This window comes from Mugil cephalus, chromosome 10, assembly GCF_022458985.1.
Source record: "Mugil cephalus isolate CIBA_MC_2020 chromosome 10, CIBA_Mcephalus_1.1, whole genome shotgun sequence".
In the NCBI taxonomy this organism is placed as follows: Eukaryota; Metazoa; Chordata; class Actinopteri; order Mugiliformes; family Mugilidae; genus Mugil; species Mugil cephalus.
This window is the reverse complement of record NC_061779.1, coordinates 23877527-23903816: the sequence shown is the minus strand read 5'-3', so window position 1 is coordinate 23903816 and position 26290 is coordinate 23877527. Positions and strand designations below refer to the sequence as shown.

Here is a 26290-nt window from a genome sequence, read left to right as displayed (position 1 = left end):
CCCGCTCCTCCGCCGCGAGCCCTCAGAGTCTGGATCTATGCTGTAGCTAGATGGGCTTTACACCACACGCCGCTGGCTTACAGGTTGCAGAGAGTGAAAGTTTTATTTCGCATGTGAAGCAGTTTTTATTTTTATTCCACTCGGGGCTTTTTTTCTCCTCTGCTTGGATATCTCTGACTTAGGCATTGGATATGTGCACACAGGATGATGACAACCCCTTTCCTCCCCGTAGAAGTAAAATAAAATAGGCTTTCGCGCACACTGGATTTACTCCTGTCATTCCATATGAAGAAGTCAAAAGTAAGTGACTATTTTTGCTTGTTCGTTGCGGGTTTTTTAATTCCACATTCTTTTTAATTCTAGGAACTGTAACAGTTCGAGTTGTGGTTCTTTCGGTGCATCGGGACACGTTGCTCGCAAGTAACCAGAAAGCCGTTCAGATTTGCCATGATTCCTAATTCTTACCAGTTCTGTTATGTATTGTTTCCAAACGAGAAGCAGTGAGGTTTTAAATGAGTGGATTTGAGCTCCAACGTTTCATTTACTTCATACTAAATTTATTGCGTCTTCATGCGGAACCACTGTCGCAAACCTGCGGTTCTCCTTGAAGCCGCGTAAGTGCTCCACCTGTGCACGGTCGAGACAATCTGTCCCGTATCCACGTCTTCCGTATTTCGTTGGAAGAGAAGCGCACCTAATGTCTGCCCGATCAATTAGAGTAACGGCGCCAGTCTGAGTCTTCTCGGAAGGGTTTGCGCCTTGCGTAATGGTCGTTTATTTGGGTTTCAGGTCTTAAAGGGTGATTGCATGTGAAATAATGAATACGTGCAGGGTGAGAAATTCACTTTACACGCGTTCTCCTATGTAGATCAAAGTTAATCAGCTACTTTACGCACACATCCGTAAAGCAGCGATCTGACTGCTCGTCGGTTCAGCCTAAACTCGAATAAAATTACAAGTACTTACTGTTATGACAATTCGCTTTTCCAAGAATTGTGATGCTTGGCGTGCACATACTTCTCCTGGTCGACGCAAATCATTAGCAGATAAATTAAAGCGGCCTTAATCAGATTGATTGAATTGGGTGGACAGGGTGCCAGTCTCTGCCTTTGCGCGCATAAATCTCGTTTTGTATTGGTGGATATTTGTCCAAGTGTGCTCAGAGACAAATATATATATATATAGATAGATAGATAGATAGATAGATAGATAGATAGATAGATAGATAGATTAATGTAGAGAATTTATGTGCCTTATCATCCAGCGCCTGACGACCGGTTCGCGCAGCTCTACGGGTTATTCATCTTCCTCCTCTGCATGCGCTGCAAGACAAGCATAGGCTCTGCCTCCAAGCCCTGACACTAATCTGTGGCCTGAGACGCGGCTGGCCTGAAAGTATGCAAATTAAAGACTGTTGTCTTAGATTAGGGTTACCTTTGCTATTTTAGGCAAGCCCCTGCGTTTCTTTAACATTTCTGCTGGAAGTTTACTTTTTTTTTTATCACTGTTGTGTAAGCGTGAATGAAAGGTTTGATCCTTCATCTATACCAATAAGGACCACCTCGAGGCAGCCAACTACTTCTAAATGGAAACACCTTTTTAATGTCCTAAGTGAAGACAAATATTTTTCTCTCAGTTGAAAGACCTCATGTGTTACATTGCAATCTGAGTAAATATGGTCAGCAGAAAGCACATTTAATGTGTGTTCTGTGGACAAGAATTTGTCTAAACGAAAATACTTTTTTGGACTAATCTCTGCCTGCCTTTGTTTGGCAATTTACGCTAATTTCAAGACAGTAAAGACAGAAATAAATAAAAGGGCGTGAAACACATTAATATGGATTTTAAACGCTTTTTGGATTAATATGGATATCGCAGAGTGTATACGTGCGTGGATGCATCTGGGGTTGAGAGTCTTTGAAGTTTCCTGGAGAAAGGGTGGGTATCTCCGTCGCTGTTAATCATATTCTGCGCAGACCTTCCTTTGTGCTTTTTTAATGAAGTTATACAGTAAGTTCAGCTCCGTGTCTGGCTGCATTATTAGGTACCTTTCATCTTCTATTTAGGTACAAATATTGTCACAGCATGAGGGTATTTTTTCTGTCGTGTAATCACAAGTAGAAAGCAACAAATTTGTCTATATAATTTTGCTCCTTGTCTGGAATTTGTTATACAAATGGAAACTTTTATAATATTTCCCAGGCTTGGCTGTTCTTTATTTATTCATGTTTCCAAAGGAGCTTAGAACCTGTCATAGTATTGTTACAGTAGATTTAATGGTCATCGACCTTTGCTATTCATGGTAATTTTCTTAGATCCACCCTTGTAATAATGGTAGATAAACCACAATCTAACTAAAGATTCTTAGGAAATCCCTGACACAAGATGCATGCGAGTGTGTGAATGCCTGTAAAGACCTTTACACCTTCACAAAACATTTGGCACCAGTAGGGAGCGCTAGTTTTCTGATGCCAGTCAACCATGGCTCCCATGGCTTTGAGCTGTGGGAGGTTTAGAGAGACATCACGTGTTGGGCCCCCTGTGTACTTCCTGACACAAAAAGGAATTTATCCTTATTCACTGTTAATTTAGTGGCAGTAATTCCAGATAAGTAGTCGGATAAGTCAAGTGACATTCGACCTGTCTGCTTCGTGAATGCTTGCTCCCCAGAGTCAGATGTCTGTGATCATGTATCGGTTGTTGACTGGCTGAGCTGTTTGCCCAGGTTACACATTTCCATGCAGGGGAAGACACATAAGGCAGGTGAAGGGGCACTCGAGTATTTTGACACCAGGGTGATTTAAACATACACCCAGTCGGAGGAGCCAAGATCCACTACAGGCTATAAATCCACAGGTCCACAGCTCATATAATTCAGGCTCTGTTTGCCTCAGCTTTATTGTTGTGGCCTCTGACCTGCTGAGGGCCAGCACGCAATGTCTGAATCAGATTTTATCAGTGTCCATTCTTTTAAAGGTCTTAAGGCGGACAGCAGAGCATGACAAGAAATGACAGACAAGCCTGCATCCTTGGATGTATTATGTCACATGTTCTGGGAAGCATGCAGGAGGTGGGCGTTGTGGCAAAGAGAGTGTTAATGTGTCAGAATTTCACTCTCCAATAATCAGAGCTGAATGAATTAGTTACGCTAATAATGAGAACAGCAGGAAAAGAAACGTTAAATTGAAGCATGATGGGCTGTGAAAGTTCTCAGAATGCACAAGTCAAATGTTAAGTTCTTCTGAAGTGGGGCTTGAAGTGGGATTTAAAAGAAAAAAACGCATAGACCCATGGTTCTAGCCACACTGCATTCCCTCGCCTCATCTTTTCCGTGGTATCTGTGAACATCAGTTCAGTTGTTTTGTTCACACCTTACTGAAACAAAACTCCTTCCCAAAAATTTCCTTGGTACGTTGGCAGTGTCTTATATATTCTCTTGTTGTGAACAGACACATAACAACCTCTCATTAGTGATGAATGTTTTCATTTGTCAGGGCTGGATATCAACTGCTCCTTATGACTCATGTCTTAATCACAGCTCATACCTGGCTGCACAGCCTTTGTTTGTGTGAAGTGATATCCATCACCACCACATTATTGGGTTTAACCGCCTGAACCTCAATGCGTTTTTTGTGCACTAAGTATTATTCCTGTGAATTCATACAATAACACGCATCGTGTGTGATGGGCATATTTCACTCTGCAACCTCACACTTCGATGCCACTGAATCCAACTCACTGGTCCCATAAAATTACACATATACCTGATGCATACCTAATGCAGTGTGAGACTCATTCATCCTTTGTGTTACTATTTTTTTTTTCATCACCTACCCTGAAGTCATGTAGGGTTGAAGAAGTTCATTTATCTTCGGCGATCACATGTTATTGGCGAAACTGAAATCAGTTTGTTTCAGTTGTGTGCATCGTTTTTATGCCTTCTGGGTAAATTTGGAGCCTTTTTCCAAGACCTTGAATGAGGCAGAAACTGCCGTCAGAGGAGCTGTCATCAACATATATATATATATATATATATATATATATGTGTGTGTGTGTGTGTGTGTGTGTGTGTGTGTTTGTTTTTTTTAGGTCAACCAGTGACTTACAGGGACATTTTAGATGACAAAGTGTACATGCACAGTGCAACATTGTTGTGCAAAAGTGAATTGAAGCTGACGAATTTGATGTTTGATCTTGGCTGCAGACCTCTCACTTAATTCGCATCGTGCAGTTCCAAACAAAGGGAATGCAATTTTTCCTTGGGGGGAACTACATACTGCCCGAGCAAAGACCACATAGTTTTCCGTCTCCCACCTGAGTTCAATACTAAAGAAAAAAATCTCCCAGCGACGTTAAGTGGCTGAACAGTGGATAATCGGATTCAAAGATCACTTTGACGGATCCTCTGGTGATGTGCCTATGTTTGTGTTTATTATCAGACCAAACACGTGTTTGCCGAAACTGTTTTGTACAAAATTCTCTAATTTGCCCCTAAGCTGTGTGTAGTCATGGTCTTAGACGCTACGCTGGCTTTGCCCTTTTGGGAAAGAGCACGCAGTCCATAAAAGCAAACATGGTTTGAGTTACAGGATGTTCCTCTGTTGCACAGGCCGGGCCTTGCAGCATTTTATCTCTTATTTTTGCAGCAAAAAGACATCGTGTGTTGTCTCACAATCAGGGAAGAGCGTTTCTAACCTTAATGGCGCCTTGATGGGGCATGTCATAGAGTCAGTCTATTTAGAATGAAGGCTGCATCTGCACTGAATTGCATCTTTCCCTGCTTGGAATTGGTGGTGTTAAACTATTTTTTGTGATGTTTTAAATATGAAACCACAAGATCTCTTGGACTCATCTTCCAAAATGTGACAGAGGACCTTACGTGTGTGCGTATCTTTTCACTAGGAAGTAGTAGGAATCTCATAATGTGCTTCTAAAGTCAGCCACAGTTGAGGTATTCTAAGTGTGAACAATATTTACGGAACTTGGATCTTTTAACCACTACATGCTTATGATCTGTCAGTTGGAAATTCCTGCAGGCATTTTCGAACTGGCGTGCAAACTTGAATTGACTGGTTGGATGAGTTGAAACTATTACCATACCTGGGTTTGGGCTTGCTTCTGTACAAGAAAGTGCTTGGTGTCATGTGAATGCAGGCATTAGCAGGGAAATCACTGTCACATGAATGCGGCACACGACCGGAGCCAAGCTAATGGGTTTGTTCTGTAGGCTGGCAGGAAGTCTGTAGCAGAATCCTCAGTGCTGCATTTGTCAGAGCCAATTAACAGCAGTTTACGCAGCAACTTTTCATTTTCTCTCCTCTGAAGTCCAAAAATGTGTGCGAAATTACTCCCTAATTGCTGTTTAGTATGGTCTGCTGTATGTATCCAGATTCTAATTGCAGAATTGATGCACTACTTGCAGCCTTGCGTGATTTATACGTCTCTGTCACTAAGGAGTACCATTAAAATAGTTTCTAACTGTACGTAGAAAATACTGAATAAGAGAGAGATTTCTGCGTCCAACACTTTCCACCTACACCGCTGAGATCAAAGCAAAGCAAGAAAATGAAGAGCAACACACCTGCTGGTTCCAGTTTTTCAAATGTGATTTCTGGGTTTGCATCATTTTATGTTAGGAGGACCCTCCTAGAAAACCTTTTCTGGAGCAATGCTCTGAGATTTGAGAAATTCTCATTCTCATCTTCTGCAGCCGCTTGTCCTCTGGGGGGCTGGAGCCTATCCCATTGGGAGGGAAGGAGGGGTACATCCTGGACAGGTCTCCAGTCCATCACAGGGCTAAGACATAGAGACAGATGACCATTCACACTCACACCTACGGTCAATTTAGAATCACCAGTGAACCTAACAAGCATGTCTTTGGATGGTGGGAGGAAGCCGGTGTACCCAGAAAGAACCCACACACGCACAGGGAGAACGTGCAGACTCCACACAGAAAGACCCGAGTCGGATTCGAACCCGGACCTTCGTGCTGTGCAACACTAACCACCACATCACTGTGCTGTGCATCTGAGAAATTAAAAGAAAAAAAATCGTTCAGTTTGTTACTGTTACTGTTTGTACAATATGACTGTCCTTGCCCTGGCCAACACAGATATTGCATTTTTATTTTTTTTATTTTAATACTGACTTGTTCCTTACACTAGCTCTGAAGGACAGGTGGAGGAGCCTCTTAGAAAACCTTTTTTTCTCCAGTGTTTAATATTTGATATCAACCTGGCTCTACCTGCCCATGCCATGTTCCTCTTCTCTTTTCTTTTGCATTAAAGATGAGCGGTTCATTTAAATCTGACTGATGCACTGAGAGTGCATATACGGCACCCACTGATATTTGATGCTGGCACTTCAGCTGGTACACCGAGCGTTCATTTAAATATCTCCCGTGTGGTATTTCTAAGTGGCACCAAAAAAAATATGAAAATGTTTCATTGCTCCTTCTGGTTTAGCCAAGACACATTCTCTAAGTTCACAGTGTGAACATGATCTGCACCCTCTCTCTCTCTCTCTCTCTCTCTCTCTCATATGATTGTTTTTGTGAATATTTTGGAAAACATCAAAGCACATTTTTGTGCGAGGATTCATTGCTCAGTTTTGGCTTGGGAAAATTCTTTCCCCCTCCAAGTCATGTGGAATGTTTTTCTTTCTTTTTTTTTTAATCCACTGCATAATGTGTAAAATTCATTGCAGTCAACCAGCCCGGTCTCGTTGTTCATTGGCTGCATTCGCTGGCATCTGTACTTTTCCCTATTATAAATGTTGATTAAGAAGATAATTAAAATCCTCCCACTGTCATTTTGCCTTAAAAGAGTCCTGACAGATCAGAAGCTGAGGATTTCCATGTTAAAAAAAAAAAAAAAAAAAAAATGGAGATTTTCAGTTGATATGGTTTCTGTATGCTGTCACAGAATGAGTGAAGGCACATCATCTGGCGATGATCTGGTGCTTTGCTGCAACGATACCTCTAATTCAATTAGCACCCTAATCATACTGCGGTCATCTGCTTTTGAGCTCTTCTAGAGGCCTCAGTTGTGTGAGATTGGCATCTTGTCTTAAACGTACATAATTAACAGAAGCACAAGGTGCCTTATGCATCAAAGGTCTCTGGATGTTTTCACCAGCATCGCATCATGCTACGTGAATATTCAGACATCTGAGTTGGAGCAGTTGCCTTAGGGCGTTTAGATAGAACTGCCTTGTCCCGTGTTTGAGGGTCTGTTTACTTGGAAATTACAGTTCCCTCATGATCGGTTTGTCCTCAAGTTGGGATGTAAACCACAAAGATCCTTCCAAAGGAGTAAGGATCTATGTTAGCCATCTTTACTCCTCAGTGAGTTGTCAAGTCCATGATGCTTTAAACTTGACACATTGTACCTTTAACTGAAACTGGTCTTTGAGGTTTCAAGGGCTGTCTCTTGCAATTATTGTCAGTTTTGGCATGACTGGTTAAATTCATTATATGATTTCCTTCACCCTTATGCCCTTGGTTCTTATTTTTAAATTCCCACTTTAAAAAAATATCTACAAGCAGCTGCTGAACTTTCTGTCCAACATGAATAGCCTTGGGCTTTATGGATAACAGACACTTTGGAGAAATTTGAAATAAGTCTTCTTAACCTCTTTCACTCCCAAGAGAGACTGTTGCTCTTTTGTTCCGCCTCCCCATTATGTTTGAAGTGTACGGAGTTGGAATGTGGGCAGCTCGCTCCTTTAAGCTGGCAGTCTACGTGAAAGTGAAACAGGGACAGCCGGACACGCCACACCTGACACAGACGCTGTTGTGTAACACATCATGCTTCTGCAAAACCCCAAAAAGGCAGCTGTAATCTCTCTACCACATTTGATGCAAGTGCAATAATGTTACATTTTCCGTGTCTGTCTGTTCAGCTGCGTGCCACAGAATACAGCAGATACCATCTGAAGGAAGATACATTTGTTATTTTTTAAACGGGTGGCGCATTTTTCCTAGTCACCGGGTTTTCCCCTCCAGCGAAGCTGTCCTCTAATGGCACCGGGCACATGTTGCTATTCAGCAGCACTTCCCTTTGTTATGAAAATAGACAGCATAACATATGAATTTAATTTCAATAACTGGTCCACAATGAGCTGTTTAACAGCAGGGTGACAGCCGAGGATGAAGCGCAAGACCAACGTTTGTACAGTTTCTTTTCAGGATTTTATGGATACCAGAGGAAGACGAGGAAGAGATTTAGCTGAGACGTGACTGAGAAGTTGTGAAGGTAAAAACTTGGCAGGGAATCTGTAAGGAAATCAAATTAAAAAAAAAAAAAAAAACTGTTGCACAACTTTCCTCCTTGTTGTCCCGGCCAAATTCCCCTCCTGCAGTTAGTGCATATTAACCAGCTCTGTCCTACCCGTTGTTTGTTGACACAGCGAGTGATGTGGCTATATAAAGGGACTGTAAGAGGATCATAAAACATCGCTTTTCCTTTCCAAGGAAAACAACACAGAGCATACAGTTATCAAGTGCATTTTATCTTCATCCTCCCCCCTTGCAAATTTGCTTTAAGTAGCGAGATCAGATTTCCTGCTAGACACCAACAAGATGATGTGATTGCAATCAAAGCACCCACAGTTCAAGTCAACATGTCCTCCAAAGAAGCAGCAATTTATTTGGGTAATTTATGGCTGGGTTCATCCGGAGGCGGGCGGGGGGTGTTAAATGTGTGTCCGTAGCAGGCTGATCTCAGATACACAGAAACCAGCAACTTTGACAGTAAAACACAATGATTGTTCACCCAGTCCGTTAACATATAGGGACATAATTCTTCAATCACACACCGGGGCAAGTCCCAGAGACAGTAATCTGAGTAGGGCCTCGTTACATCACTTCAAACAGCCAAACAACAGCTCCTCAAACCAACGGCCACTTTATTTTCTTCTCGCTTCCTGTTGTTCCTGTCAGCCACAGTGTTGTTATTTGGGTGTTCACCAATCCCAAACGCTGACGCTATATTTTGTTAAAAGATCAGAACGTTTTCTGCACACTGATTTCTGAAAGCAACTGCTTAACACAGCAGGATTTCTCTCATTTCCATCAAAGCCCTGTGAGGTCCAGACACATTAGGAACGAGCTGTTTGTTCCTAGTGTTTTGTAGACACTACAAAGCTGATTGATTTCATGTTGCCTTAAATGTGGCATTTTGGTTTTGTCCTGCATGTGGCAGCCTGCTTATTGTAGCCATATGGTTTAATTGATCTCAGTCCTTGAGGTCTTTGTCTCTATCTATTCAGCTGTTGGTAACACATTTCATTACTCTGGAGGGCAGTAATTCCCAAATATATGGTTGAATACAAAATAACCATTTATTAAAATAAGATAATCCTTCGTTTATCCCACAGTGGGGAATGCATCACTTGCATCAATGCCTGATTCATTCATGCTTGTCAGTCAAGTATTTAGCCCTTAGGCCAGAGAAGCCAAAGTAAAAAAAAAAAACAAAAAAAAAAACAACTTAAATATAATGTAAATATAATAAAAATAAAAATTCTGCTGTCTGTTTGTGCAGATAAAGAACTGCTGAAACATTTTTAGCACCTCAGCAACCCCTGTTATTCAATGCTGAATCAGCGCAGTGAGTTCCTAATAGTGACATAGCAGTCATACCTATTTAGAGCAAGAGCCAATAGAAATACATTTTAACTGTCATTGTGGTCATAAAGTTCAAACACAGGTACTCAGTGGTTTTCATCTCAACCCACAGACACTGCTTTTGTCTGGTAATAATGTTTGCTTTGTTTTTTGTTTTGTTTTGTTTTTTGTTTTTTTTTTTCATTTGGAAAGCAGTAAGTATTAAATGCTTGTTGTGGTATGTTTTTCTAATCTCTGATCTCAAGCGTCATCCAGAGATAGTACTGTCATATGTGCACAGCGCTTGTCGGTGGGAAGAACCACCCCAGCCTCATCAGATGGGTCCTCTTTAGTCGGCCTCTGTATGAATCAACTTAATTGACTGGCTCCTCTCTGTTACCTTGAAGTTTATTTAGTCAGGGTTAGCAGCTGTGAGTGGGCCTCTGTAGACGGCAGCAGCTGACTAGTCTTGGATGGTCATTTGTTTTACACTTGGAGTAAGTGAGCTCTGGTCACTTTAAATTCCAGTGTGCAGTTTTTGAGTTGTTGTTGTTGTTGTTGTTGTTTTTTTATCAAGACTTGTACACACAAGACTAATTACACATTACAAACCTCTAACAAGGAATTTAGATGAGAATGAAAGCGATATCTCTATTTTGATCTTTATGGGCTTTATGAGACTAAAGGGCCACTTTGAAATGTTAAATATTGACATGTGACTGTAACAAGGGTACTTCCTGGTCAGCTTAGAAAAGCTGGCAGTTCTACAAATGCAGCACGGAAGGGCAAATGACTGAAAGCAAATACAGCTAAAAAAGAGAAAAATAAATAACCCAATGAAGAATTCATATGAAACCTCAATTCACCTGAGTCTGGGTCAACTCCCAACACATCTGGATGACAACAGCAGCCTGGTGTTTTCTCTGCATGTCCATCTGCCTCTCTTTTAATCTTCATTATGAAACATGGAAATGATTGTCTCCCAGCAGGATTCAAAACAGTGATGGAGGCAAAAAGATTAGGATCAAATGCCCAGTTCTCTAACAAAACAGGCTGTATGTTGCTATGGCGGACTAATGTCATGCAAGGTCCTGTGTTCCGCTTTTATGAGATTATGTGGATAAGAGAGCCACGAGGCTGGCGGTCTGGAGAGCCTGTTCAGCTAATGACGCCTTGGGTTCAAAGTATTGGTGGAAAATGAGACGGAGGGGGTAATCATCTTCAATATGATGAGTGAGAGCAGGCTTGTAACACTCCGTGAGAGCTGTAATGCACCGGAAAATGGGAGACAAGAGGGCTTCAGGGTGGCTGGTTATGTGTGACTCTTTTTGGCTACTATCAGCTGGTTCTGCTGTTGTTAGAATAAAAATAATAATTAAAAAAAGCCTTGATTTCCTTTATTTCTCATCTGCTGAGACCACTCTTAGTATGGGAAAGAAATCCGTCGGAGCCTTAAGACTTTTCTCACCAAAGCTTTGGTGTTTATTGATATGTTTGGCCTGAACAGAGCGCTGGGAATCCGTGAGCATTTTTGGAACTCGTAGAAACAAGATGTGTTTGTTTTTGCATGGGTATCATTTAACTAAGATGTTTTCTCGTCTTTCTCTTTCGATCGTATCAGTGCAGCTCACGATAAGATAAGGCAGCATCAGGAGGCATTGTGTATAGGGTCCATACTACCGCAGCCTCATGATAATGCATATATTTTGGTTTCAGACGAAAAAAATGACACGTCTCCTTTTTTGTAAGAATGCGTCCATGTTAACACACGGCCAAAACCAATAAATGAATCTAAGCAAGATAGTTCCAAACAGTCTCCTTGCATACGTTTTTAATCAACATCATTAATGCAGGAGTGCAGAATTCTGGAAGCATTATGCAGCTCAAGATGCGTACATAGTTTACTCACCATTTTTATCGTCAACCTTTTCCTCAGATCAAAGACTGAGCAAACGCTCAATTGCAACACAATGTAAATGTTCTTTCGTTGTTTTTTTTTATTTGACATCCCATTAATGGTTCAAGTGTTTTCTTTTCAAAGAATTTCCGTAGCACGTTAGCTAAGAACACATTTGTCATCGATATGTGGAAGTCGCCCTTTGTAAGCAAACGTGTGAATTGAAAAGCTCTGACCTAACAAATAATGATTAGAGGAAAGCTTTATGCTAACATAATAATGTTGCCATGAAACAGCCATCCGCTAAACTTCCCCAGACAATTAAGATTACGTCTGGTTTCACAAACACATGGTTCATGTGTCATCTATCTATCTATATAATTTTGTAATTTTGTCTTGGCAGGAATAGTTACAATAACTTAAAGCTTACATAGCAGCCAGTGGATTTTGACATGTCCAACACCAACTTTCAGTCTATTTTGAAATAAGATAAAATAAGCATTCATGACTAGTTTGTGGTGATTTATGTCAACCGCAGTAAAGGTCCATGGTTTCTGTGAGCACGCACTGACGTAGACTTGGAACGCGGACGGCGCCCGCATGTGCTTTCCTACTTGTCAGTCTGCTGCTTGGATGGGTTATTATTGTGGGGTCATTGCTCTTTAGTGGAACACAGAAAAACACACGAAGGCTCAGTCAGATCAGATATTTTCACTTTTTTTCTTTTTTTTTTTTTTCGCACAGCTTGGACATAACCACCAAGTCGGTGATTATTCAGGAGTTTGCTTCCTTCCCGGTCCAAGCACAGTGGGCAGACGTAGCACAAGAAGTCTGGAGAATTTGGAACCATTTCTTGACAGGAGTTTCATGCCATCTGTGTGTCCTTGTACTCAGGAGTGATTAGTGATTCATTCTAAAGGTTTGAATAAGGCTGAATGTCCCCATGAAACCTCTCTAAGAAACAAGCTGTCACTGTGATTGCAGCACATATGTTAAATTTATATCGCAAAGACTGGCGTACATATGCAGACATAGAAAGCATAAATTAGCATTAACACAGATACATATGCTGAATGGATGAAATCTGTGATAGCTTCTTTTTCAAGAACTTAATATTAATTTCGAATCTATATTTATATATAATCTAGTAATAAACCAGCATTTAAAGTGTCCTTGATTTAGACTATTTTTTGGTTACATTATGGAGCAAGTCTCCATAACGTAGTCTTTAGTCTTTAGTTACAGCTCCTTCTCATTTAAAATCTACTACTGCTAATCTACTTGCCATGTCATAAACTTTTACAACTTTCCGCAAGTTGCAGCTGCACTTACTGTATCTTGATTTCTCATTTTCGGTGCAGTCACGGCGTCATATGCATTTTATTGGCTTCTAATCAACCAATGGAACCTTTAACCTTACATGTCAATGTCAATGTGAATGTGGCGTCAGGACTAATATAACAGCAGATAACCTAAACTTCTACAAATCCCAGTATAGTGGTGTGAGAGCATAGGAACATGATTTGTTGCACAGCAGAGGACGTTTTACAGAGTCCAACAAGAGCAGTCTAGACAGATCAATACTTTGGTAGCCAAAGATTAGCAAGTACCCGCTGAGTCAGTAGAAGATCCTTTGTCTTTCGCGTGAAATCCTTGGTTTGCGGGTCTGCTCCTGAAACGTCTGCTACGCTAATATCGTAACCTGGGGATCGACATGTCGAGGTATGTGCGTTGAATGCGAATGCACCTTGTTAAATCCAATAAAAAGCTTACAGCTTTGGCTCTTGGATTGTCTGTCAGGATCTCAGAAACATATGAATGGATTTCCTTAAATCCTAGAGGACGCATAAGCATTGAAGCAAAGCAGAAGTTAATTATACTTTGGTGGTAGTCCAGATCTGGGAACCCTGCCACAGACACTCAAACTTTTTGGGGGCATGCAGTTTCAGTGTTAGCAATTACATAATCCAATTTACTGGCTTAGCCAATAAAAGAAAATGTTACATCGTGTCATGTTTTAATCCTTAAATTAAACAATGTAGAAAAATATGAAATGATTCCCTTTTTGGGTGCTCACAAAAGGGCTATTCATAATATTTCCTTTAATCCACTTTAAGTGAGACCTTTAATAGCATCACATGATGTAAAACCAGAAGGCCGTCGGAGAGTGCAAAATCTGGACCGCCGTCAACACCGAATTAGTTTCTCCCTCCTGCAAAGCCCATCTGCCTCTAACATTAGTGACGTGGCTTTCAGCTGGCCTGTTTCATGGGCTGTGAATCTGTCTCATAAATATCTATCGCTATCATCACTCACGTTTCACATCACACCGCGTATGCTGCTGTGCTTACTTTGCCATAGTTGCTCTCACAAATAATAAGCTGGGGGGGGGGGCAATCATTAGATTTAGAAGAGCACAGTAAACGACTGAAGGGGTAAATGACAGTGACTGGCAGCTATGATCGCTGCTAGCCTGTCACAGCTGCTCTGCTTTACGACGACGTCAGCAAGTGCAGATGTAACCTTTTTAATCCCTTGACTGATTATTGCACCTACGGAACATGTGTGCAGATAGAAGCAACCTTGATATTTGTTTGATGACTGCATTTGATTTAACTTTTGATGTAACTGAAATGGACTGGCAAAGACGGCTCAACAGACTAATTATGACCTGGAGGAAAATGTGTCATTGCAAGCTCACTCTGCAAGTGAATCTGGAGTGTCTGGTTTTTCTTTTTTTAATTTCATTTTCATTAGTTTTTGCATTTTTCCTCCATTTATATATTTTTGATATGCTTTTTTTGCCCATGCTCAACTAAAATGAAAATAATTCCCTTTATTGGCTGAAGTCTGTTTGACGTGAAGGCATTTTCGGCAACCAGGCACTCCATCCTTTGAAATGATTTGCTGGGACAAAGCACACTATTAAAATCCAAAGCGCTGGGTTTCAATGATACAGTAATAAGTGCTTAGTCTAACAAGCTAAGGAATGAACGTAGCTGTTCAGGGCTCGGAAACAGGATAGATCTGTGGCTAAACCGCATCTTTTCCTGAAGGCCGAAACAAGAATTTTGACCTGCTGTATTGAGATACAACATTTAGAGTCAGTCACCACAAGGATTAAAATTGTCCCCAAAGCTCCCATGCACCTCCAGAAAGCTTATGTATATAGTTCAAGTTGAAGCGAATAAGATGATTCATTACGGCGTCCCTGTCTGCCATTCAAAGACGATTTGTTTTGGCAAGCGGTAGAAGCTCCGAATTGAATTACATTCGCCTTTTACGTAGCCCTTTTCCTTCGGCCTTTCCTGCCGTTGATGGATCATTGTTCCACTCTCATCCTGTTGTGGCTCCGTTTGACTAACTTATAGTAGCAGGAGGAACGTGGGCAGCGGAGTCTGTCTTGACAATTTAAAAATGACTGATCTGAATCATCCAGCTGGCAGAGGAAATGCTCTATGTATGTATGAATGTGCACAACTATGAATGAGACTTCAAGTTGCTGCAAAGGAGCGAGCCTGGTCCAACAAACCCTTGCTTAAATAAACTGAAGAACAAAATCCTGTTGTACTTGTTGAATTGCCTGAAGATTAGACGTGGCTCAGCTCACTATGATCTCTTTATTCCACTCTCTGTGAAAGCTTTATTCAAGAGTAGGTTCACATTCAGGGTGACTGCATTGTTTGGGCCATGGCTCAGAGTTCGCCGTAATCTACATTAAGAGGAGAATTGTGGCTTCATTGTGTAATATTGTCATATTGGCACAGGGAAGAGGTGGGAGGTCAGCCAAATGAAGGACAACGGTTGGCCCCAAACCCTGCGAAATAACTCCAGGAAAGTTCTGCAAAGCAAGGCCAATTAAAAAATGTTTTTTAATGAATGGCACATTGTTTACCCCGTTTGCTCTCTAGCTGTCTTTTGTTACATTCATCAGTTGTCCGTCGGTGGGAAGGCAGGAATTTCACTGCTTGTAAAGTTTTGCTCTGCAGACCTGCACGGCGTAACTTTAAGGCTTCTCCAAATTCGCAATCTCAAAATCCATCTTTTTCCAGTTCAAGAAAGCACAATTACAAAAGAGAGCCAACACTGTTTCTTTTATTATAATCACCCCATGTATTTGCTCAAAGTCTTTGTTCCTATCAGTGTGTCAGCATCTACTTTAGACTTAGACTCAGACAGATTTTATTTGTCATTTAGATTTACATCCAAATGAAATTTCAGTGCAATACCTGAAAGAGTACACTCAGCGTATAAAGTACACAGTATACAGTATATACATTTAAAAACTTTGTATAATATATTATTATTATTATCATTATTATTATTATTATTATTATTATTAACCATTGATTAAGGCCAAAAAATGAGTGGTTAAGCCTTTGATTTCAAAGCGCTAAGAGCTCTAGACAAGTGCCATGTTGTGTCAGCAGGACATGTTGGATGACAAAATGTTTCTTTACGCCGTTAGAAGTTGACACAAAACACGACACGCAAGTATATAAATGCAGGTGAACGTTCCGGGTGACTTACCTGTGTCACAGCAGCATCAGTCATCCCAGCACGAAGGAGAGCTTTCCAAACACTGCTCTCTCATGCAGGAATGTTCAGAATGCTGCTCTGACAGAAATGTAAAAGAAAGGCAAAATGTTTGGATTTGCTTATGTATTATCCGGCGGATACGCTGACACTACATAACCAGAAAGAAGCCAGGACTAATTTACCTTCATTCTGAAAAAAAAAAAAAAAGTCAAGAAAATATGATCAGCGCCTTCTCTCTGTTTGTGATGTCACAGCAGAAAAAACTTCTATTCCGTTAGCCGTGCCATTCTTAATGTTCTTTATTACATTTCTGTGGCAAATCAAAATGTGTGGATTGAAAAAGCATGTTGAGTCTTAACAGACCTCGCGGTTCTGTCACAGTGGCCAAAAAGTTGTAAGATGAAGATGAAGTTTGCTGCTACGTGCTTCTGTAAACGAAGCTGATGCAGTCACTGTTGCAAATCCCTAGGAAGCATCCATCAGATTAGACCTTCAGACTGATTTACAACTCAGGGCTACTTTGTCTTTGTGATACATAAAATACTTTGGTACAACCAATGAGCCAGTCAATGCGGCACTGTCATGGCCATGCACACATTTCAATTAGTGTGAAATCGTTGCATACCACAGCCTTTTATTGTTTTTTGCTTAGATCCAAAAAGAAAGGCCTACTTTGTGCAAGTTTCTAGTGCATGTGTTCAGTGGATTGGGGATAGAGTAGCCGTTAGGTGTGGCACGACTTTTGTCCTTTTTGGCTTCGACGGTTGCAAGTCACTTACGAAATGTTGCATTGCAACATTGTTGTGTGCAGAGAAACTCTCACCCATTGAAGGATGTTTAGTTGATTTTCTTATTTAACATGTCCTTCTCTTTCAACCTTTCAGAGTTGGATACACATCTGTGTCCGTTTCCTGTTGTTCACGCTTGGGGTACTTTCAGATTCACTTGACGTCAACCCAGTGACCGATGACATCTCTAAACTCTCTACTTTGGTAAGCTCAATACTGGTAATTAAATCTTTTAGATTTTAGCTGGATCCCCATTTTAGTTTTGGCTGGTACCTTATCCACATTGGATGACCAACAAATGTCGTACAGGGTTAGTTTTTGTGTGTTGTTGCAGTTTTCTTGCGTACAAATCCAAGTACTAAAGCATTGCATTTCATGGGGTTTGTCTGTGGTTTAACTGTATTCTGCTTGCTTCTTTTTACAGAGACAAAACATTCCTAAAGATTACAAAATTCCTGTACGCTACATTCCAAAAAAAGAGGTAAGATGCAGTGCCACGCGCACTCAACTACATTCAGGCCTTTGTCAGCCTAATGACTTAACGACATTTTGCATATACACACGCCCAGCTTTTTTTATTTTGTTTTGTTTTTGTAAATTCAAGTGATGTCCTTAATTATAGTCACAAAGCTGTCATTTTCCTTAGGGAAAGAAACCCTCTTATTGTACTTACTCAGTGTATCCCACTTACTGTAAATAAAGTGTCATGTGGTAAGTGCTGTTTTAACTGTGAGGCATCATCTGACTGGGAGGATGATTAATCTCCGGTGGATATCCACTCTACTGAGAGAGTTCTTTTTTTGAACTTATGGTGACCGCGATTAGGCACTATGTATCTGACTCAGCATATATGTATTTAATGCCATGTCTCTGTTTTGTTTTTTCTTTTCCTTGTAGGGCGGGATGTGTTGGGTGAAATTAAATGTCTTCTACTTGGAAGAAAGTTTACAAGATTTAGCAGACAAGTTTGGAAACATTTCATCCAATAGAAACGACATTAGCATAGTCATCCAAATACTCCAAGAACTGCGGCTCGCAATGGGTCAAAGCTTGGTACGTTTTTTTCTTCTTTTTTTTAATAGATTAAAAAACAGTCAGCTGTGTGAGCTACGTCTTTATGCAGCCACCGCATGCAACAAAAATCAGTGAGTACAACTTCAAATTAAGTGTGGCCTGTGTTGTATTTGCAGGAGATGACCATGTATGATTTTGAGTGCCACTACAGGGAAGATGGGTGGCACACGGAGCGATACTTTGACTTTGTCAAAGACTTCCTCACAGCTGCACAGAATAAAGAAGATTCAGATGACTGTGATCCTCCTCCCTGTCCCACCACACCGTATACAGTAACAACAAAAGAATATTTACAAGGTGAATAATTGCTCTGTGCTTGTGTTGTATGAATGAATTCAGTTCAATTCTGAATTCAAGTTTTTAACTGAGAGCAGAAAGTAATGGATAATGAAGCAGTCATTAACTGCAGCTCTGCTGTCACTGGATCGTTTGTAGCGGGTAAGACTATTAACTGCAGATGAAAAGGGCAACAACTTACCATAGGGTTAAATTCTTGAGGAGCAAATGTTAACTGTGCAGAAAGTTTTCCTTCAGTGAGACGTACATCATGTCTTATAGAGACATGCTGGCTCCTCATCGGGAGCTTCGGCGTTGAACACCTGATGCTGTTCCATTATTCTCTCTGATAGGGCTGACGGCACCACAAGCTGCGTGCCACTCACTCATGTCCATTGCATCTGGTGTGTGATCCTTTAATCCAAAGCACACTACAGGAAAATCACAAGACTGGCAGAAGATCAGTCCGGCTCCATTCCCTGAGCGTAGCTGATGTTTTTGAAGCTGTTTGGATTTCACGCTGAGATTTTGGATTTGTCTTTTCATGTTGCCTACTGAGCAGGGTCAGCGGGATTTCTAGCAGCAACATTTTCATTTACCAGAAGTGCATCTTTTGATGATTTTATACGTCTTGTTAAATCTATAGAACATGTGGCTTGCCCATACCTGCAAATGTTATAAGTAGTTTAATTTGGCCAGTTTGTTTTTTTGTTTGTTTGTTTTAATTGAATCTTATACTGTATCCTGTGCTGCTGTCCTGGCCAGTTCTCTCCTGAAAAAGAGATTTTAAACCTCAGTGAGACAAACCTGGTTAAATAAAGGTTATTACTTTGATTACAGGCTGTTGATAATTGGGCTGAAGCACCATATTGTGGTAGAAAATATTTCTCACATCAACGCAATAAAATGCAGAGATCGCGAACGCTGAGTCCTTTGCTCGGTCATGAGAGCCTTTGGTAAAAATCTGATAATTTTTCAGTTTCACTGTTAAGATCAGTCAAAGAATGAACGATTCTATCGGTAAAAGATAAGATCACTGGATTGGCTGCCAAGCAGACACTCTACGTGGTTTGTGACGTTTTTTTTTTTATTTTGCTTACAACAAACTACTTACAATCATGGGAGCATTTGCTCAACATTTTTTCTCATCATTTCCACCATGTATCAGTCGCCATTACCTCAGAAGCACGTATTTAAAACCTATTTACAGGAGGGTCTGTGGGCTGTCCAGATTAACGCTGACATTGCTTCTGGTCTAATACATGAAATTTAAATAGTTCAGCACCACAATCAAGATTCTCCACTGCTCTATTGGGTAGCGCGTGAAAAGCGTTGGATTTCGTAACCAGCTCTTAAGGAGCAGCAGTTGACAATGTAGGTCACACTTCCCACACACATTTTCTGAAGCCAGTCTACAAAGTCTAACCAGCTGCATTCCAGTCACAAGCTAACTTGTGCTTGTAAAACTACCGTCACCCTCTTTGGACTATTGTGTACGGGCTCTATTTAGGACAGATCTCCTGTGGCCGTTTTTGAAGAAGCTTTTAATCCAGGTACCATTATTTCTGCACAAGAACTTTGCAAGATAAAAACTCAAAGCGGTCTCGACGCTTAGACGGTCCATTGAGATAGAGCTGAGTCACAGGACTGAGGGAAGATGTCCCAAGGTAGCTCATGTGAAAGGGAAGAAAGGGGCCGAAACCTGACTGTATACGTGTTGATTACAGAGCAATCTTCCAATCTTCCCAAGCGCTTGGCTTTTCTTTGCCGGAGTGCTTGGATAAGGTCTTTTATGTGTGTGAGGGGAGGGTAGAAAAGGTGGCGTTGAGGTAACTTTTTAGCACCTGACAATGAAAGGTTTTCATCATCAGACAGTGACGCTCCTCTCTTCCCTCTCTTTTTCGTCCCTCCACTTGTTTTTTTTTTTTTGTGTTTCCTCGTAACTCCAGACTCACCAATCCATCTCTTTTTCATTTATTTGCTTTCCCCACAGTGTCACCCACTCCCAGCAGTAAAGGCCCCGGGTGCTCTACTGGCTGCACAGCACGTAAGTTGGCTTGCTTGAATTCAGTTGCAAAACCAGGCAAGCTGGTGTGTCAGATTAGCTTTAGCTGCTACAGTATTTCTGCACATTCCAAAGCGAGTAACCTAATTTCACCTGAGTGGCAGTCACTTGATTAATGACACTCTGCAGGGCAAATTCCACATCACGTCTTTTGTCCCTTGTCTTATCTTGTTTGCGTCTCCTAGGCTTTTTGCCTACCTGTCTTGCTGTTTTTTTGTCTTCTCTGTTTGAGTGAGGGACACATTTAAATAATAGACAAATCCTTTCTAAAGTGGTGTCAGCATGAAGAGATGTAAGGAGATGGTTACTGTAATACATTTACAGCGGCTTAAACATTGTTTCTATTCTTGTATTCATGTTTAATTTTTTCGAAAAAAAAAAATCATTCAGCATTTGTGTCTTAACGTTTTTTGTTTTTTTTAAGTCTGTGGTTTAACAGCTCCGTGCAGCTGTATTTATTTAGATGATGTCAAAAACACAGAAGGTCGAATCCATCCTTGCCCAGGGCTGACAGGATTTAACCAGTATTTCCAGAAAAATGTAATTGCCCTCTAATTTTCAGTTCTGTTTACCATTCCAGATAAAGCACCTAGATTGCTGCCTGAGGTGGTGGAGCGAAGCCTTCTCTCCTTACTCTTCATTCCACTCTTAGCCCTCGTATTCCTGCTTGTGTGGAAGGTGAGCTGACCTTTGACTCCTGGCAGCTAGACAGTGCTTTGCTCAGCATTGAGGTTTATGACAACTGGCTGCAGCCTTTCAGCTTTCGACAGATCCAGTGCAGACTGTGTTAATCTGAGCTGTGGTGGTGAGAGCTTTAGAATTAATAGTGGTTTCCATACAGGTCAGATCACGAAGGAACGAGGAGGATCTCCAACAGAATGCTGGAGAACAAGGACTCTTCACAGGAACAGAAGGGACTGCACCTCCACTAGATGCTGAAATATCAGAAAAGTAGGCTGTTTTTCTTTTCCCTTTAGTTGGTTGGTTTTGCTCTTTTAATAATTGCATTGCAAAATTTGGTCACGCAACTATTCCACTTTAGGTAACTTTAGGTAAGTGGATTAGTTGCTCTGCCCCTAATGAGCAACATGTATTATGTATTCATAGCCTGGATGCCAGACTGACTGGAAAAAAATTCTGTAGCAGAAGTTTTGAGCTGTTCCTTGGGGAGCTCATTCAGCTCCAACAAAGGTCTGCCAGGCCGCTCAAATACTTGGTTTTATCCAGTGATGGACAGAGAAGTAACAGCGTCGTAGTCATTGTCATCTGAGTACTGTGGAATTGAATTTGAACTCTACAACTACAGAATGACTCTGATTTGGTGTAGGACTATCCAGTTGTGTTCAAAACAAACCTAATGTGTCCAACACACGGTTTTACAGCCTGGAATTTTCATATAATTCACCCCTTTAAATGTAATTTAAAAATCTAGTGTCTGTGTGGACGATTTGAGCAACAAGTAAGAAGCAGGTGCTGTCACAGATCACTAGCTAGGCATCACCCACCCACCTCAGTTGAACTCACAGGCACAGCCAGTCACACACAGTTTGGTAGAAGAGGGAATGTAGAAGCTGGGCACTTACAAGGGATGTATCCAAGGTTTTTGTAGATCTTTCCAACCCTGCTGAATATAAGACAGAGTGTTCAGCAGAAGCAGCATTAGCCGAACTGTATTTTTACTGAACTGTGTGATGCACATTCACAGGCATAAAAGTGTGATTGGATCTGGAGGTGAAACACAAATCACGCACGTCAGCCATTCTTTGCCGATCAATAAGTGAAAAGGTCCTTCTCAGTCATGTTTCTTAGTCTCATGCCTCTTTCACACGATGAGCACTGACTACGTTGAGTGGTTTATGAAACGTGCAGCTGCTAATTTGTCATGAAGTGAGTTTGCAGTAAAGCAGCCCTGCGGCCCCTTCTCCAGAAAAACGCTGGATGGCATGCCTCATCGTTTTAAGTTCAACTAGTTTGAACTTAGGGTCTAGTAGTCAGTCTCCAAGGAAGTCAGGCAAGGTCTAAGCTTACAGCTGTCTGACAGTGTGCTGAAAGGAGTGTTTGACTCTTGTCATGTGAAAGCCACTCTTTTTTATGTATTATTTTTCAATATTATTGCTACTGGATAATGTCTAATATTTTTTCTTTCTGTCCAATTGCAGAAACAAGCTGAACGTCATTGAAATAGTGTAATGCTTCAACCCATTGTTGTTCTTCAGTGTACTTGGTGAGATATTTCACATTAATCTTGTTTGTCCTTGCCTCTGTTGCATTAGTGCTTACTCTGTGGTTTTCAAGTTCTGGTGGAACCTTATTGATGCTATGTAAATAAAACTGACTTGTATTGCCCTTACGAAACAACCTAACACATCTCTCCACATACCTCTCTCACAGGGCTCTACTCCTCTCCTGCTGGTGTCCAAAGGTGAAAAGCAAACGTGAAGCTGAATTCCATAGTGAGGTGAAAGGCCTGTTTTTGACTGTTCTCCAGATTCACTGTGGCACGTTAACACTTGCTGTGACCAAGATTCTTCTGGTTAAATCACGCCTGATACTGTGTGGACAGGCTTGCCTTTCTCATGAGACTGCATTAACCCCATGCTTTTGAACAAGACTGAGGTTTTAGCTGTATCCCCCCCTCAACTCCTACCCCGCCCCATGCCCTCTGCACCTGGATTCTCTGGCTCCAATTAATCCATCAGAACGTGCTGCAACATCAGCGTTTTGGGGAAAACTTTGCCGCTTCATCGTCACATTGCTCCAGACCACCTGCGTTTTTTGGCCTGCCGGTTCATCTTCAAAGAACAAAGCAGAGAGCGGTTATCTCTTGTATGAACTGAGGCATGAATTACTACCTCCGATGACCCTCAAGTTAATCACATCCTCAGCAGCTCCACAATTTCCTTTTAGTCTCGGGTTTCCCAAAGAATAATAATGTTAAGCGTTGTAGTTCCAAGGTGTAGTCACATTGTCTGGTTGGGGTAGGTACCCAGGGGGAGGGGGCGTGCATGATGTATTTATTTATTGGCGGCAGCACTCAGCTGCTGGTGTTCATGGAACTGAAATGTTTCAAGTAATGGGTTACAGTTAAAGAACAATATGTATAGTAACACGTCATAAAGCTACAAACGCATTCCTGAACAAGTGATATTTTCTTATAAGTTGTTGTTAGTATATACTGTATGGCTCTGGTGATTCAGATTGAGTGAATGGATTACATGGAAAAACACACACACATATAGAAAATATGCTGCTTTGACTAACTTACACTTAGACTATTGAAATCTGCAATGACATTCTCCTACCAACTATCAGGGATGACTTCTGTGGATCCAGGTTTTTTTTTTTTTTTAATTTAAAGCTGAATTATTCATAACATAGACAACAATGGGACTCCCATACTATGTTAGTTCTACAATGCCTTTATATTTTTTTTACTTATCTCACCTTTATGCTTGTAAGATAGAAACTGTTACATCAGACATTTTGATGACCATTCACATTGGAAAAGAGACTAAATGTGACGCAATTTGAAAAAGGAAACAGATATAATAAAATCGAATAAACAAATACCATATTATATCACTTTTTATATTAAGATATCTGTTTTTGACTGTTTATTCAACGACCCAATGTACCTACACAACCATCCAGCTTAGACTGTTCTGCACTCACAAGGTTTAATCTGTTCTTACTGATTTTGCCTTTGTCCAGTATTAGTGTTGTGTTTGCATAATAAAACCCATTATGGACAATCTGACAAAGATAGTTAGTGCATGTAACCGAAACAGCTGCTGAAGGACGACACCTGTGTTTGTGATATTTCCAGACAACGCATGTTAGTTCTCTCTACAATCCATGAAGCCCACCACATGGGAATGCCATGCAAACCTAAATATCTATTTTGCCTTAAAGTTGCCTCCTTCGCATACCGAACTGTAGCACAACGGTGTGACTTTCAAAATGCAATATGGTGAGTTTAAAAAGTTATCGCTCCCTGTTGAATGAACGATCCACATAAATGGTCCAGAAATCATTTACGCACTGGTAGTCAATTTGAAGCAAATGGCAGGGGAGTTTGTTAAATTCACACAGATTAACTGATTGTCAAGGCCACAGGGACCAGTCCCCCAACTCACTAACTTGACGCTCTCATAAATCTGAGAAGTCAGGAGCCGAGGTGCTCCCTGCCTCAGTGATAATAGATCTTATCAGAGCAGAGCAGTGGGATTAACATATCTATCTAAAGTCACTCCCATGAACACAAGTGACTCAGCATTTGAATAATTACGTCTTGGCAGTCAATTGCATGGTTTGGGTTTTTCCTTCAGTGCTGTATGAGGACTCCCACAAAAGCCTTTCCCAAACACAAAATAAATCGACAATGAATTCTAGGTAATAAACTGATCATTGACCTCGTCAGTGACTAAAAGATAGAAGTGTCAACAGGGCACGCTGGCTGTGACCTATCCAATTAGGCAACTAGACAGTGACAGAAGTGGCAGGACACAAACATTTGTTTCTAGTTCTAGTATTTCTATCATATTGGTGGTCTTACATTGTACCATGTCCATTCTTGGTTTTGTGCCTTGTTTGATTAGTGTGACTGACTTGTGTGTAAATGTCAAAGGTCTGTCTATGTCTCCCTGTGCTAGCAGTAAGTGGAGAGATCATTTTAGGGCAGATTGAAATAATCTCACTTCAACAAACCAATTGATATGCTTCCCCTTTTCTTTTCAAATTAGAGTTTAGTTGGCTTGACCTGTGCCCAGTTATGATTATGCACACTTTGTGTGGTAAAGCAGAGCTTTGGTAAGAGAAAACTATCAGCAGAACAAACTGCAGTGGTTGTAACATTTCTGTCCACATGTTACATTTTAGCCTTTGTAACCTTTAGGAAACCGTTCACTTGGTAACTGTTTGTTTCCTGTGTATTTGGGACTATATGTTGGGCTTTTTTTTCTTATAGGAGACAACAGTGTATTGTACAAAACTGAATCTGTGTTTGAAAAAACTGTATACCACATTGGTGTTCCTATAGTTCAGATCAACAGTACCTTTCAGCATCAATAGCTGGAAATCTTTCGTGTGGTTAAGTATCGTTTGTTTTGTTAAACTGCAGGATAAAATTATTGATTTAAAAATGCATTTTTGAAAAAAAGCGCTATTAATGGTGACATCTTATTGTGCCATATTATCTATGGCAGTGTAGAGCTGAGTCTGTGTTAGAAAAAGTATACCACATTGGTGTCCATATACTCCACAGCAGCGGTACTTTTGGCAGGGATATATGAGAAATTAGCGTCATGGTAAAGTATTGCAGTTTCAAAGCTTTTAATCTGATTGTTTTCATTCAAAGATGCATTTTTGAGTAATATTGGCGTACGCTATCTATGGCAGTTTAGACCTGATACCTGAGACTTTCTCTTTGATCATCCTTAGGTTATGCTTCTCTACATGAAGACTATTAAATGCAGTGCCCAGTATTCTGACAGAGATAAAGGCTAGTCTAGCCACAAACTAACAATCAAGATATATTATGTCAAAAGTTGCTTTTTATACATAGTCTATGAATATAATTAGCTGCAACAGGTCTAAGCTGTGAACAAATACAAAATCAAAACACGAAATCAAAAAAAGAAAGAAAAAAAAAGAACATGGTCTCCCATTTTCCTGTCTATATGAGAGCCAGAAACAGTCAGTATGCCTGATGCATGGAACTCAGAAACCAAGCAATTTCATGCATTAGTCTAGAGAATGACTGCCCTTAAATACTGTTCCTATGTGGGTTGTTGTGTGATCTGTGTGTGAACACAGTTGTATCCCGAACAGTGCTTTTGGGCATGAGTTATCCAATCCATTCCACTTCAGTGGGTAAATCAAATGGCTCTAGGCAGGAAATAAGTCTGGGTGCCAAAAAGCAAATGTAATTATTGCCCGGTTGGTATTCTGGGTGAAAACTCTACTGTATTCTGTATTTTTGTATAAATGTAAACAACATATATGAAATATGAATAAAGTACATGTATCCAACTTTTATTTATTGA

At 40.7% G+C, this 26290-nt stretch overlaps 1 protein-coding gene across 1 annotated transcript; it reads left to right on the top strand.

Annotated features, from left to right (window-relative positions):
• Nucleotides 1-26290, top strand: kitlga (kit ligand a). Its single transcript, XM_047596703.1, has 10 exons — nt 1-300; nt 16928-17035; nt 17256-17312; nt 17729-17884; nt 18022-18202; nt 20175-20228; nt 20827-20924; nt 21088-21197; nt 22406-22470; nt 22638-26290. Exons 1-9 carry the CDS (start codon nt 286-288, stop codon nt 22434-22436), a joined length of 810 nt encoding a protein of 269 aa, XP_047452659.1. The 5' UTR covers nt 1-285; the 3' UTR covers nt 22437-22470; nt 22638-26290.

Excerpts from the sequence above, each read along its gene's own strand:
- kitlga (XM_047596703.1), top strand. Across the intron at positions 20,925-21,087 it reads TATTCCTGCTTGTGTGGAAG|GTCAGATCACGAAGGAACGA; the intron begins GTGAGCTGACCT and ends GTTTCCATACAG. Across the intron at positions 21,198-22,405 it reads GATGCTGAAATATCAGAAAA|AAACAAGCTGAACGTCATTG; the intron begins GTAGGCTGTTTT and ends GTCCAATTGCAG.